Consider the following 14,866-nt stretch of genomic DNA (forward strand, 5'->3'; position numbering starts at 1 on the left):
GGCCCATAACAGCAGGCCACCTTTGGGCAGTGCCTCGGCAAGGCTCTGGGCTCATAACCTGCCTAGGACGCGTCAAGCCAGCATGTAGGGATGGGGCACAGAACGGCTCTGCCCCAGGTCAAGGTCAGGTGACTCCTGCTCTGGAAACTAATACAAGAGGACAAACCAGGGGTCTAGAGGAGAGGTTGGCCATGAGCAACCCAGAGGTTCCTCCAAGGCACAGATGGGCAGGGCAGGGCAAGGGCCAGGGATGGGGTATCGGGGCGGGGGAGGCCCTCCGCCACAGAGCGAGATTTGACTTCTCCTCGTAGGGGAAACAGAGGCAGGTTCTCCCTGGCAAGAGCGGGCAGGAGAGCCCAGGCGGCGCGTAGCACACGAACAGCGCGGCTCCGAGGCGTCAAAGTCAAGGGCTGATGCGGGAGGCGGGCGTCGGTGCAGGGGGACGGCGGGCACGGAGCACGGAGCACGGGGACGAGGTGGCTCCGAGCGCTGCGGGGCGCGCTCCTCCCGGCCGGGGGCCCCGGATCCCACCGGTCCCGCCGGTTCCTCCAGCGACTGCAGCCAGGCCGCAGCCCGCAGACCCCAGCCCCGGCGACCGACTCGCCAGGGTCCGCCCTGCCGCCGCGGCCCGAGCCCGGCCGCTCCTCCCCCGATGATGTCACGTCCCCGGCCGCCCCTCGGCCGGCCGCGCCGCCCCGCCCCCGCCGCCCCGGCCCCCCGGTCCCCTGGGCCCGCCCGCTGCCGACATCCCTCCTCCCGCCCGCGCTCCCTCCCTTCGGCTCCCGCTCCCCCGGGAGCGGCGGCGGCGGCGGGATGGCCCGGGCCCGCGGCCAGGCCCCGGGGAGCGGTGCGCGGCGGCGGCGGCCGCGGCGGGGCTGCGCGGGTGCCGGGCCCCGGGGGGAGTCGGCCGGGCTACTGCTGCTGTTGCTCCAGGTGTTGCCGCCCGGGGCTGCGGCAGGGCCGGGGCGCCGGGGCACGCGGGGCGCCGGCGGCGGCGGCGCCTGCTGGCCCGCCGCTGCCCCTGTCTTTCCCCGGGACGCGCGGCTGCTGCTGCTCCTGCCGCCGCTGCCGCCACTGTCGCCGCCGCCGCGCTCAGCGCCCGCAGCCTCCGCCTCCCGGATGGTAATCAGCGCCCCGCGCCGGCGCCGCGGGCGGGCGGGCGGGAGGTGGGGGCGACGGTGGGGGGGTGGAAAGGGCGGGCGGTCCCGCGCCCCCCGCCTAGCCCGTGGCAGCCCCCGGGGGCGCTGGGGGCCCCCTCCCTCTCCGACGACCACGGCCCTGGGCCGCCACCAGAGCGCGCCTCTAGGGCGCCGAGCGGGTGCGGGCTCCACTCCCCGCCCTCCCCGCCCCGCTCGCCGAGCGCCCGCCAGCGCTCAGGCCGCGGGGGAATCCCTCCATCTCCCCGCCCTGCGCCCCGGGAGGGGAGGGGACAGCGGCGGCGCCGGCGGACCCGCTTTCTCCGAGGGAGCGCCCTAGAGGCGAGCGCACACTGAGCCGCCCGGACTGCGCACTGCCTTGCGTTTCTGGAGGAGCCTGGTGCCGTCGGGTCGGGCAGAGCCACGACGCCCCCAGCCTTCTCTAGGCGGTGGGGGCGCCCACCCACAGAGCGCCCTTATGTTCCCTGCGCAGGATGCTCTGGCCCGCGGCGGGCTGAGCCTGAAGGAGGAGCCGCTGCTGCCCGCCAGCCTGGGCTCGGTGCGCTCCTGGATGCAGGGAGCGGGCATCTTGGACGCCAGCACCGCGGCGCAGAGGTAAGCGCTCGGAGCGGCCCCAGCGCTCTGGGGTACGACGGCTCCGTGCCATCTTCTCTCTCGGCTGCCTTAACTACAGACGTGAGGGGTGGAGGGAGCCCCAAGTCTGGATGGTCCCAAGTTCTCCCGCCCACCCCGTCCCGAGCGCCTGCGCTTGCTCCTGCCGCTCTGGGGCGGGGCTTCTGGCCGCACTTGCGGCTGGCTGTCCCGGCTTTGATTTTTGACGGCTGCGGCAGCAAACGCCAAGTGAGGCAGAACATCCCAGGGTTCAGCAGCGTCGCTGCCTGGGTTTCCTGAGCCGTGAGTTACCCACAGCCTGCAGCCGTCTACGAACAACCAACTCCCTCCTGGCAGCCTGATGGCTCTGCGCGACTTTCCCAGGAAATACCAGAAACGCAGCTCCTGGGTCTCCTTTTCTACGTCCTCATAATTGGAGGATAGGAGACTGGGGCTGGGGGCAGCGTAGGGACAAGACGAAGTGGGCAGTCGGCCTCCACCAGGTGTTTTTCTGGTAGTTCTGTGGGAAGCTGGGAGCCCATGGGAATCCGGCACCCACGCCTATCTCCCGCTGATTCCTTTGCACGGGAATGGGGCTGGGATGGACTCAGGTTTTGGCCTTGACCTTTATAAAGGTTTGTTGACTCAGGGATCTTGTGTATCCAGCGCTCTGAGCACGGGAGGCACGCCCTAGAGGGGCTGGGGCCCGGTGGGCACTTGCCTCCCTGAAGGGTGGGCTGCTACAGCCTGAAATGATCCTGGTAGGGAAGTGCCAGGCCTCATGAGCGGGCCCACATTCACATCCCCAGTGGGCTTAACACCCAGCAACAGACACACTGTCTTGGTTTTTGAGGGGACAGAGAGTTTCTATCTGCTCTCTAAAGGCCCCCAGTGGCCTGGCATGTATCAGAGTGACCCACCTCAGAGCCAGGAACTTATTCCTAAGTTTCCCATATGAGTGACAGGAACCCAACTGCTTGAGCTGTCACTTGCTGCCTCCCAGGGTACATATGAGCTGGAAGCCCCCGACAGTATCAAACTCCTGCTGTCCTTAGGGGCCGTGGGTAGTCTGTTAGGCCAGACAGGTGCAAATGGAAGGCTTGTGTCTGCACCCCACCCCCATCCTTTCACGGCTGCCAGAGGCTGGGCCCACCTGGGCTCTATGATCTCCCCAGGGTGAGGAAGGGCCTTGCAGATGACTTGATTTATGTAATTTTTCATTGGGGGGAGAGGGAAGCTGGAAAAAAAAAGTCAAAGAACAATTTCTACTTTTCTCAGATCTGCGTTTTCCTGTGCTTCCTTCCCATCCTCCTCTGCTCTAAATTGTTTCTTCTGTGTTGTGGCTACAGTTTGGTGCCCTGCCAGTCTGTCGGTCCTAGCCTTTTAGCTTGAGATAGTCCATTTCTTAAAGTGGACTCACCTTCTTCCCCTGTCTCAGGGGGTGGGAAGTTCCCTGGGGGTGGGGTGGGGGCCTGGGTTCTTGAGCTTCTCTGACTTTCCCTCCTTGCTAGAGGCTGTGTGGGGTGCGGGAAGTGTGGGGATGAGGCCCCTGCGAGGGCCGGCCACAGAAGCATGGCCTCTGCATGTGGGTTCTGGAGTGGTATTGAGGTGGCCCGACTGAGTCTCCAGGGCCCTTTTGCTGAGCCTCAAGGGCTTACCTTATTCTCGATGGGCATCCTTCATCCCTGGGCTGCCTGTCCCCAAGTCTGGAAACTCTTCAGTCTCAGAACTTGGAGTAGGAGTCCCCATGTGTGTGGCTGACTGTCCCACAAGCTCCCTGTCCTTGCCCCTCTTTCCGCCTGGTCCCTCAGTCGGTGCTCTGCCCTGCCTGACCCCCTCTCTGGGCCTGGCTTCTCTTCCTGCATCTCCAGGCTGCTTGGGGCAGGAGCGGCTTCTTTGCTGCCTTCCTGGTCTTCGCCCCACAGCCACTTGGTCATTGAGGTTTTTGGCTGTGCCCCTCTGGGTCCTGGTCCCAGCCTCAGTGCCCAGAGCTAGCACATTCAGCAGTAAATCTCCTCCTTGCCCTCACCCCACTTCTCCCTGGCTTGAAGATTCACTTTATCCTGGTTTATGGACTTGGTCTTCTGGCCTCTCGTCACTCCCCTAAAACTGCCTTCCTTGTATCGGGACCCAAAGCAATGTTTCCAGCACCACCCTTTTCTCCAAGTCTCCCCCATGATGAACAGTAAGATGAGGCCACACCTTCTCTGATGTACAACACACAAGGCTCCCCACCGACCTCCCTTCCCAGCCTGTGTGGCTCTTAGCCTATGATGCCAGAATTGGTGGCACTGACAGGAAGTCCCCTGCAACTACCCCCTTTCCCTTGGCACCCACACAGCCACTGAATAAAGTCCCCAACCTCAGGACCCCTCCCCAACCCCAGCACCTGCTTGCTCTGTGCCCTCCCACCCTGTCCAGAGGAGCAGTTCCATGTACCACCTAAAGAGGCTTACCTGAAGCCACACTGGGCTTCTTGGTCTACAGGCTGAGACCCTCAAGCCTCGGGTGAGGTTGGTGGTTCAGTCCTCTGTTGTCCATAGCGCCCACAGTGGGGGACAGTGAGCATCGACCAGGGAAAGCAGTAGGGCATCTCGGTGGCTCCCAGACCCCTCTCTACCTTAGAGAGCTCCAACATCCAGGGATTGAAGCAACCACTCCTCCCTGGTTATACAACTCAGCATTTTTTGAGAAACGTCAAGGTTTTCCAGAAGGTGGTAAGGGGAGAGCCCAGAAAATGTGTCAGGAGCAGTGGGGAAAATGTCCCAGTTGGAAAGAGAGGCCTGGGCAGAAGAAGCAGGGCATGGAGAGAAGGGGCTACATTCGCTTACATTTTAGGCAGCCAGGAAGGAAATCCCTGAAAGAGGAAGGCAGTGCTAAAGGCTGTTCTGTGCCTGCCACATTTTCCCTACCACGAACGGCTACGCAAAGAGCCCTTGCTGGGATTGCCCCAAACCAAGGGGACTTGGTCCCTCAGTCCCATGGCCCCAACCCCCTTCCTCCTGTCTGGCAGGCTCAGTTCCAAAGCAGCTTTCTTCTGTGACACTTCCCAGAGTGGGGAGACCCTTGGTGGGCCCAGGCCAGCCTTCCCTCTAGGGTGGGGAGGGGGTTCCCTGGAAGACCCAGCCCAGCCCTTCCCCCGGAGCTGGTCCCAGCATACTCGCAGGGCTCCCAAGGAGCAGCCAGCAGGGGCTGCCTTTCCTGTAAGCAGCTGCAGGCTAACCTCCCTGCTAGGAAATGCTTTTGTTTGCTTTAATAATTAATAGCCACTCCTCAGCCTGGGACCTGGCAGGCAGGCCTGTGGGTGGGTGGTGAGAGGGTGGGTAGAAGAGAAGTGGGGTGAGCAGCCTTTACGTAGATTCAAGAGCTGGAGGAAGATCTCTCCCTCCTATCTCCTTCCCTCTCCATCTCTTTTGGGGCCTTGAGCAAGTTTCTTGGGGCAGGTGCACAGAGCCACTGCTGGGGCAGCAGGAAGAAGGGGTATGAAGCCTCCATAGCCCCAAAGATGCCCTCCAGCTGGGTCATTAGGACATAGTCCCTTCCTCTGCTCATTTGGGATGTTCCTGGAAGCTGTGGCTTTTATCTCCCTGGGCTAAAGCAGAGCCAGTCTCTGGGTATGCCTGGGGTTGAGCAAGACCAGGCCAGTAGTGCTTGCTGGAGGCAGGAGTGCCAGGCCAAGCCTGACAGACATCATGAGGCCCAGGGCCCTGCAGAGGAGAGTGGGCAAACAGCAGGGTGCTCAGAGGAGGGTGGCTGTGGAGGAGAGGGATGGGGACAGCAGAGCTGGGTGTCGTAGAGCAAAGCCCAGACCTGCCACATGACATAGGAGATGTGTACACCTCTGACCCCTTCTACCTCCTGGGTGGGGGAGCACCAGCACTGAAACCCTCTATAGTGTGGCCTCAGGACTCACCCCCGCCACCCGTTCCCCCATCATCCCAGAACCCAGGGCCAATCAGGCACCAGCCAAGGCACTGTTGGGGACCATGGGCTGTGGAGTAGGCCAAGAGTTAGAATTTGGTGAGTGACTGAGAAAACAGAGAAGGCTTGGGTGGAGGGGCTTGAGGGGAAACCAGAGCTCCAGCCTCTACCAATTGTCCCCAGGGAAAGGAGTTGGGCATAAGGGGCTTGTCAAATTGCTGGCATTTGCTGAGGCTGTTAAGGGCTGTGAGCAGCCTTATGAATGGAGAAAAGAGATGGTAAGGTGGCTGTGTGTGTGAGTGAGCAGAGGGGCCCTGGAGCATTCAGGGTCCAGCCACGCTCTTCTGCAGCCCCCCCCCCAAGGCCCCACAGGGATCCCTTGGTGGCCTCATGGCCTTGGTGGGACCTTCAGGGTCGTCCTTGGTGTAGACTTGAGTGAATTTGCAACACCACATCCAGGAAGCCATGCTTGCATCAGGCAGGTTTCCTCCCTGCAGAAAGTTTTCTTTGCAGGCTGAAGCTCCCTAGTCTCCCAGCTGCTGTACTTGAGCTTGGGGTGGATTTCAGAACAGGGGCGAGGGTGAGTGGGTATTGCAAAAATGTGAAGGGGGAGTGCTTTGTCCTCCCACATCTGGGTTCCTTGGTACAAAATCAAGGGCTGCAACATCTCGGCACAGGCTAGGGGTTCCCGGGGAGAGTGTTTTGAATGTCTTGTTGACAACAGTTATTTAAGACAGTGAGAAATTCCATCATTCACTTCCATAAATGGTTGATGTGGCTGTTTTCATCACTATGCTGTGTGTTTTCTGCAAAAGATGCTTGTGTGGTGTGCTTTGTTCACTAGTGGTGCTAAGTATGCAAAATGCTTCCTAATTATTAGTTCCAGTATGTGTGCAAGGTGAGGTGGTTCCTGGGTTTGCCATGCTGTCTGGCAGGCTGCACGGAGGCGGCAGCTTTGCTGCCTTCTATTTACCTCCCGTGTATGTCCTAATGATGGATCTCTTCATGTGTCCCCAGAGCCCCTTGACCTGAGGCCTTATTCAGGTGGCCACAGGCAGCACTGCCCCCTGGCAGGCACCCAGAAGCACCTGCTGAAACCACAGCCTCTCCAGCTCTCCGTGCTTGGCTGGAGCTGTGGGATAAATACCCTGGCTGCCTCACCCATCCCATGGGGATCATTTGGAGGAGGCACCTGCTCTGGTTTCCAGAGTTTCCTGTGGGATGGAGCTGCTCCACACCTGGAGGGGACTTGGAAATGTACCCCTTGTGGGCTGCCTTTTCACTTTTCTCTCTCCCTGCCCCTCAATGCAAGTAAACTGTGACTGTCTGCCTCAGGGTCTGCTTGTGTGGAAACCCAGGTCCCTACCTCCATTCTAGCTTCTCAGTTGCTTTTAGATAAAGGATCTCCCATGGGGAACTATCTCCCCGTCATTCCCCACACCACCCAGTGGGTGCTTTGGGCAGACCACACAGTCAGACATCAATCTTTGTCCCCATCATTGGTTACTGAGCCAGTCTGAGAGCAGGCAGTACCCCCACCTCCCGCCTGGGTCCCACTGGTCTGCACCCAGGCTACACCCATCCAGGGCTCTCACTCTCAGACCACTTGGCACCTCTGTTGTTGCATTTCTTGTTTCTTTCCATTCTTTAACCTTGGCCTGTTTTCTCATTACAAGAGCATCAGTTATTCCCAGGGGGGAGAAGAGCAAACCCTTTGGGGCTTGCAGTTCCATTCAGCGACCTACCCCGACCATTTATTGGTCACTGGTGTGGTTGGTGGGGGTGGGGGAAGGCACTTCCCCACCTACCTGTCTTCTCTCCTTTGCCTTGAATGTTTTTAGAACAAAGCCTTCTAATTATTTTGCATTAATGGCCTCAGCCAATCCAGCCACCATGCTCCACGGATGGGTGTGAACCTCATAGCACCTGCTACCCCCACCACATCTCTGGTGGGGAAGGGCAGGTGACCCTCATGGCTGTCTCAGGGTGAGGGGAGCTGAGCCGACCCCGCAGGGATCAGGTCGAAGTCTGGTGAGGTGATACAGCCCCCTGGTCCTCCACCTGGCAGCATTGCATGCTACTCCATGGCCACCAAAGGCACCTGCTCTTCTCTGCCCGCTCCCACCCTGTGCCCTCTCTCCCTAGTAATCCCCTCCTACCTGAGTACAAAGCCCTCCAGGAGAGCTTGGCTTGGGGCTCAGGCCAGACTTCCAAGGAGCCTGGCAGCAGCTGGGGCAGCCAGGGCCCTGGGGCTGGCTGATGTTGGCCACTGGGTGAGAGAGGATACTTCTATCAGGTGCTCTGCACCTGTCTGGGATTTGGCCTGTGGCACAGGGGCAGCACGTGGAGTGATCTGGCAGAGGCTGTTTTTTATTTAGTGTCCTGGCAAGGTGACCTGGGGGCCCCTCCACAAGCCTCTGCCCTCCTCTTTCACTTGGTGGTCGGTCCTGTGCCCCAGGTAGAGGGAGGAGCTCCAGGTTGGGTCTCATTAGCATATTCATGAGCTATAATCAGGGACATGCTGAGATCCAAAGCCTTCTTTGGGCTTCCCTGCCTGGGGCTAGCTGGGGAGGAGGCTGGGCATGGTCAAGGTCCCTACTCAGGGCTGTTGGCTGAGGGCAAGGGGCAGGAAGCAGAGGAGGGTGGATGGAGCATCTGTGGCGAGAGAAGGTGTGGTAGCCCTCGGTTCTGCACCCTAGCTCACCATTACCAAGGGCCACTCAGTGCCTTTTAAAACAGCAGCGTTCCTTTCCTGATGATTGTGATCTGCAAGAGTAACACCCAGCAAGCCCCTCCTGGCTCAGCTCAGGAGGAAGCAGAAGAGGAAGCTGAGTGTAAATGCCTAGAATAATGACGGGATGGTGGCATGCCAGTGCTGAGTGCATGGGGGGAAACTTGGGTGCAAAACATCTTGGAAATCCATGCACGTAAGGCAGTCTTCCTAAAGTCAATGGAATATACAGATTAGGGGCCCAGTGCAGTAGTTTAATGACTGAAGTCCTCGCCTTGCACACGCCAGGATCCCAATATAGGAGCCAATTCATGTCTGGCTGCTGCTCCACCTTCTTTCCAACTCCCTGCTTGTAGACTGGGAAAGCAGTTGAGGAAGGACGGCCCAAAGCCTTGGGACCCTGCACCAGTGTGGGAGACCCAGAAGAGCTCCTGGCTTCAGATGGGCTCACCTCTGGCTGTTGCAGCCACTTGGAGAGTGAACCAGTGAGTGGAATATCTTTCTGTCTCTCCTCTCTGTAATTCTGACTTTCCAATGAAAATAGTTCTTTCTTTTAAAGATTTGTTTTATTTTTATTGGAAAGGCAGATACACAGAGAGGAGGAGAGACAGAGAGAAAGATCTTCCATCTGTCGATTCACTCCCCAAGTGGCCACAACAGCCGGAGCTGCGCCAATCCAAAGCCAGGAGCCTGGAGCCTCTTTTGGGTCTCCCACTTGGGTGCAGGTCCCAAGGCTTTTTATGCAAGATGAGGATTTTAGCTGCTAGGCTACCCTCTGGGCACAATAATTCTTTAAAAACAAACTTTTTGAAGCATCTTCATGTCAGTTAGCTATTGCTGCATAAAAGGGGCCAGAAATCAACAGGGCAGATGTGCTGCATCCTGTAGCAGAGTTCCTGGGTTTGAGTCCCAGCTCCAGCTCCCAGTTCCAGCTTCCCAAAAAAGCAGACCATTGGGAATAGTGGGTGATGGCTTGGGTAGTTGAACTCCTGCCTCTCATGTGTTAGAGTTGGATTTGGTGCAACCCAGCCCAGTCATGGCTATTGCAGGCAGGTGGGGAGTAAATTAGTGGATGGGAACTCTGTGTGTCTGGCTTTCAAATTAAAAGAATCACCCCCCAATGCTGAGCAGCTCGGCTGATGACTTGGGCCCACCCTCTAGGCAGGCATCACCCAAAGGATTGACTGGACTGGTGGTTGGGCTTCCCAGGGTGCTCCCACAGGCTCCCTGGTGCTGGGTTTTATCAGGAGAGCCTTAGGTCATCGCCATGGGGCTGCTGGAGTGTCCTCCCAATATGGTAGCTGGTGTCCCCTTGAGGAACTGTCCAAGGGAAGCTGCCATGAGTTGGTGGTTGAACCTGGGAAGTCTCATGCTGTAGCATCTACAGAGTTGTACTGGCCATGCAGAGCAATCCCCAGAGAGCGTAATTGGCAAGGAGCAGCATCAGGGTCTGCCTCGTGGAGGGGGACGGGGACTGGCTCCCGCAGAAGCAGCGGCCATTCCCGGGGCCTCCCAAAGCACACTTACACAGTGGAGCTGTACCTCCCAGCATGTGGCTCCAGCACCCTTCTCTGAAGGGAAGGTCTGGGTCGGAGATGAAAGGCCAGCTCCTTCCTCATGGCTCATGAGCCCACATGGAAGGACATGAACTTCCAGTAGAAGCTCAGTTCTCCTTACTTCATTTCCTAAACCCCATGGCACATGGCAGGGACCGTTTCCTATGCTGTCGCCTCTGCCCTTTGGCCTCATTCTGCAGAAGACTAGGGCCATGGGAGAGTGGCCCTCTGCACGTTTCCCCCTCATCTGCTACAAAGAATTGGCTGTTTGCTTCATTTGCTTCTTTAATTTGTCACATAATGGCATCCTCCTGGTTCTCTATACGTGTCTCTTCCACTCCCCCAATCCAGGCCCCCCTGCTGTGGCCTTGGCCAGGGTGTGGTGCATTGCTGACATTCAGGGGTCCTCGGTTATTCTCTTCCTCTTGCTCTCACCCTGGCCTTGTCTCTGGGGATGGTGTCTGATGAGCCGGAAGACAGCCCTGGACAGGGATCCCCAAACCCAAGGTGCCAGTGCTGGCCATTCATAAACATCTAGCCCTGGGGAGGGCCTTCTGTGGCTTCAGCCAGAGCCCAGGAGCCAGCCTCATGTCTCAGCCTGTCTGAGCAGCCATGCTATAGGCTCATGCAATCCTCAGCCATGGTCTGGGGCACCATAGGATAGTCCTTCCAGAGCCTTCCCAGTGCCCTTGACAGCCTAAAGCCCAGTCCTGGGACACCCGCCCCCCCCCCCCCCGTCAGTGAAATGGATTGGTCCCTATTTTGAATTTGGAGATCAACCTTGCAAAAATGGAGGGGCCAGGGGAAAAGCCTGGCACAGAGAAGAGGAGGACCAGATGGGGGTACCTTTGTCACAGCACCTGCTATACCTCTTTAGTCCCAGGGGAACAGGCTGGGGCCGCTTCCATCTGTCCCGAGATGGCGGCCTGACAGGGTGGAAGGGGCTGGTCCTATTTGATTTCCATTCCCCTGGGGTTTTGGCGCGTTTGCGCGGGTGTGGCCGGAGGCATGGGGCCCCTCTTACCGAGGCCGTTCCGGTGGTTTTCCAGCTCCTTTCCTCCCGCAGTGGCGTGGGCCTGGCGCGAGCACATTTTGAGAAGCAGCCTCCCTCCAACCTCAGGAAATCCAACTTCTTCCACTTCGTGCTGGCCATGTATGACCGGCAGGGGCAGCCCGTGGAGGTGGAGCGCACGGCCTTCATCGACTTTGTGGAGAAGGAGCGAGTGAGAGGCTCACGGTCTTGGCCGGGAGGGAGGGACTCCCCTTTCCCGACATGCACTTTGGGATGGTCGATGGACAGTGGGTGGGTGGGGAGGATTGGAGGCTGGCGAGTGGGCATCGGGGAGTGTGAGGGAAGCGGGCTGGGAAGTTGGGGTACCCCTGAGCAACTGAACATCCTCCCCATCTTGTCTCTGCAGGAGCCTGGGGCTGAAAAGACCAACAACGGGATCCACTACCGCCTGCGTCTGGTGTACAACAACGGTAAGCAAAGGCCACACATGCGAGGTGCTAAGGCCTGTGAGGTGCTAAGAACCCGGTCCAGGAGGGTGTGGGCGTGGCCATCAGCCCAGGCTCCAGAGGCTCCTCCCCTTCTAGCAGGCGCTCTCCCCCTTGCCCCCCCGCAGGACTGCGAACAGAGCAAGACCTCTACGTGCGGCTCATTGACTCCATGTCCAAGCAGGTGAGCCGGCCCAGTGCGGGCTGTGGCTGAGCCATCCTTCTCTCAGATCCCAACTGCTGCTCAGTTTGAACATGCACCTGCCTTCCTCTCTCCTGTGCCCATCGCACCACCACCAGCCCCCTCCAACCCCTGCCGACTAGCCCCCCAATTCCTGCTCATTCCACAGCAGGAGAATGCTACTGTAGCCCAGGGATCCACAGGAGACCCTGGCTCAGACCATGTCCCTCAGCCGTCTAGCCCCAGGACCTCCTGCCACTGCAGACCCACAGGCCCTGAGCCTCCTCTGCCTCAGCCTGTGCCTGTCTCCTCCCCAGGCCATCATCTATGAGGGACAAGACAAGAACCCCGAAATGTGCCGTGTGCTGCTCACCCACGAGATCATGTGCAGGTGAGGCCCTACCCCCTCTGGCTGCAGCTCCCTCCTTCCCAGCCCCCCTGCTCCCTGGGGGGGAAGGCTTGTGGGGGTGGGGCAGGAGATTGAGGCTCCTGGGCACAGCTTGGCTGAGGAGGTCCTTGAGGCCCCATTAGCCTGGCCTGTTTATGTGGCTTTGCCAAGTGTTTTTGTAAGCACAGCCTCCTGCGGCTTCTGGAAGCTTCACTAATAAGGCTCGGGGGAAGGGCTCGCTGGGGAAGTGGGGGCGGGGTGGACCAGGCAACCCCAGGCCCCCATGGATTAGCTCTAAGAGGAAACTTTGCAGCCAGCTATGGAAACCTCAAGGCAGCTAGCTCCTTGATGGACAGGATGGGAGGTGAGGGATATGGCTCATGACCATCTCTTCCTTTACCTCTAAACTTGGCATTTAGAGCAAGGTCTCCCTAGGTTGATGTCAGCTGTGCCAGGCACTCGAGGCCATGCTTGATGCCAGAGGGCAGCATTCAAAGCCCTATGGCTGTGGAACTGGCAACTGCCTTTAGACAGGGCTGCAGGGGGATCCTGCGGTGCTGGTCCCATGGCTGTCTTGTTTTGGATGCTAGGACCTAGGGACCTGGGCATGTTGGGATCTCTCCTGAACTGTGAGCTGCCAGTCTCAGCTCTTTCTTGTCTGCTTTTTGTGCATGTGGGAAATCATGCAGAGAGAGGCCCTGTTCATAGGCTCAGCCTGTCCTTTCCTGTATCTTCCAGAAGCTACACGTCTTTGGGTCCAGGGTTTCCAGCTAGCCCTATGCCCAGGGTTGGGCTTCAAGAACTCAGCTGGGCCCTTCCCTGCCTTTCTGCCCAGGTCTCTGGAGGGAGCCCTGGGATCCTACAGCCAGGGAGGGGGTACCAGCCCCTCCCCTGGAGCTGCCCCGCTCACTCCCTCCCTCTTTTCTTCCTCCTCTCTCCTTCAGCCGGTGCTGTGACCGGAAGAGCTGTGGTAACCGGAATGAGACACCCTCAGACCCAGTCATTATTGACAGGTACAGACCAGGGGAGGAAGCCTGGGGTTGCAGGCCAGGGCTGCTGGGTTCAGCCTCACTTCAGGGGGGGCTCTAGGGAGGAGAGGATCCCTGCCCTCCCCATTGGGTACCACATGTGTGGCTCTGAGTTAGAGAGAGAAGCTGAAGGCAACAGAGGCACTTAACCATGGCTCTGGAGGGAAGACCCTGGGAGCAAGTTTCTGGAGCTGAATTCCCTGACCCTTGACCCCCAGGAGGAAGGCACCGAAAAAGCAGGGGGTTGTAGCAGGGGCTTGGGAGTGTCAAAGGTAAGAAAGGGCTGGATAGCAAGAGGTGACCCAGCACCCAGGCTCTCAGGGAACCTGGTAGAGGGACTGGCACAGGCATTGGGAGAGTGTGGTCCCCTCTGCACCTGCACATTGTGTGGCTTGACTTTTGTCAGCATGTGTTTTGTTCACTGGGAATCTGGGGGAAACCTGGGCAGGTTACAGTCGCTGAGTGTCAAGGCCGTGTGCGTGAAGATGCAACCTCCCAGTGCGAATTCGAAGTTTTTTGTGATTTCTTTTCAGATGGGGAAAACACACTCCTATGGTGCAAAACACAAACCCCCAATGCCACACAGTCCACGTCCTCTTTCACCTTACTCTTTTGAGGGGAAGGGGAGAGAAGGTGTATCTTAGGTTTCATTCCAGAATAGAATGTCAGTCTTGCCTTATTTTCCTTTTAATACAGCTAACCTGCACAGGGTGCAAACATTCAAAACATTTTAAAGGGGTTGCAGTGAAGTGTCCTTGCCCCGTGCCCCAAGCAGCATCTGTGTGTCTTTCCTGAGATATCTGTACATTCACAAGGAGATGCAGGCAGATGTTCCTTTTTTATAAAAATGGTGGCATCGCAATCGCTCTCCTTTCCTCTGAAAAAAATCTATATGGGAGTTCATATCAAGATGCAGGAAGAACGCTTGTTCTCATTTGCTGCCATGAACTGCTCCATCATGTTGCTTCCCAGTCATTTCTGTAAGCAGTTGACTGTCACAGAACATTTTGGCTGCTTTCATTCTTTTTCCAGGATCCAGCATTCTGCAGTGCGTGACTTTATGTCATTTCATGCATGTGCAAATGTGTGTGAAGGATATTTATTACAGCGAGAATTACTGGGTCACAGGACATATGGGTCTGGTGTATTGATGGTTACTGACAATTTGCGCTTTGTAGAGGTTAGGCCACTTGCATTCACACCAGCACTTCACAAAAATGTGTATTTTGTGCACTCTGGTCAGTTAAGTAGTTCATTTGTCCAACGTAAGTTTTGATCCTCATTACTGTGCCAGGGTCTGTCTGTCTCTCTCCACCTCCCTGCCACTCCAAGACCTTTATTTTAAAAGTGTTAGGGATAGAGAAGGAGGGAAGGGAGAGAGAGAATGATTAAGAATCTTCTACCTTCTGGTTCACTCCCCAGATGGTTGCAGTGGCCAGTACTGGGCCAGACTGAAGCCATGGACTTGGGCCATCTTCTGTTGGTTTCTTGGGTGCATTAACAGGAAGCTGGATTGGGAGTGGACAGTAGGACTTGAGCTGGCGCCCATATAGGATGTAGGTGGCTGCTTTACCTTTTATGCACAGTGCTGGCCCCTATAGGCTGTGACATAGAGACCAAAACTAGAAAAACAAAAACAAACACACACAAAAAAACTTGTGTTCAAGGACCTACAAGTGGGATATAGACATGACCTGATTAAGCGAATGCAACGTAGAGCCTGTCGGATGTCGGTAATAGCTGCCAAGAGAAATCAGTCCACCAAGGAAGTCCAGGAAGTGCTGAGGAGGGGGTATTGCAGTCCTGACAGAGTGCA

At 57.8% G+C, this 14,866-nt stretch overlaps 1 protein-coding gene across 7 annotated transcripts in view; it reads left to right on the forward strand.

The window, feature by feature from the left end:
• The first annotated feature begins 737 nt into the window (after positions 1-737).
• EBF4 (EBF family member 4) overlaps positions 738-14,866 on the forward strand; it is a 53,795-nt gene continuing 39,666 nt past the window's right edge. For 6 of the 7 annotated variants that reach the window (XR_009247429.1, XR_009247430.1, XR_009247431.1 and 3 more), the window contains exons 1-7: positions 738-1,122; positions 1,630-1,751; positions 11,023-11,179; positions 11,375-11,438; positions 11,582-11,637; positions 11,952-12,025; positions 12,967-13,035. Coding sequence is in view for 3 of the 7 variants with exons in the window: in XM_058679392.1 (XP_058535375.1) it covers positions 814-1,122; positions 1,630-1,751; positions 11,023-11,179; positions 11,375-11,438; positions 11,582-11,637; positions 11,952-12,025; positions 12,967-13,035 (851 nt within the window). In the remaining 4 variants the exon portion in view is untranslated. Of the gene's footprint in view, positions 1,123-1,614; positions 1,752-11,022; positions 11,180-11,374; positions 11,439-11,581; positions 11,638-11,951; positions 12,026-12,966; positions 13,036-14,866 lie in introns of those variants that run through there. The other variant, XR_009247432.1, reaches the window with a different exon arrangement.

This window comes from Ochotona princeps, chromosome 22, assembly GCF_030435755.1.
Source record: "Ochotona princeps isolate mOchPri1 chromosome 22, mOchPri1.hap1, whole genome shotgun sequence".
NCBI lineage: Eukaryota > Metazoa > Chordata > Mammalia > Lagomorpha > Ochotonidae > Ochotona > Ochotona princeps.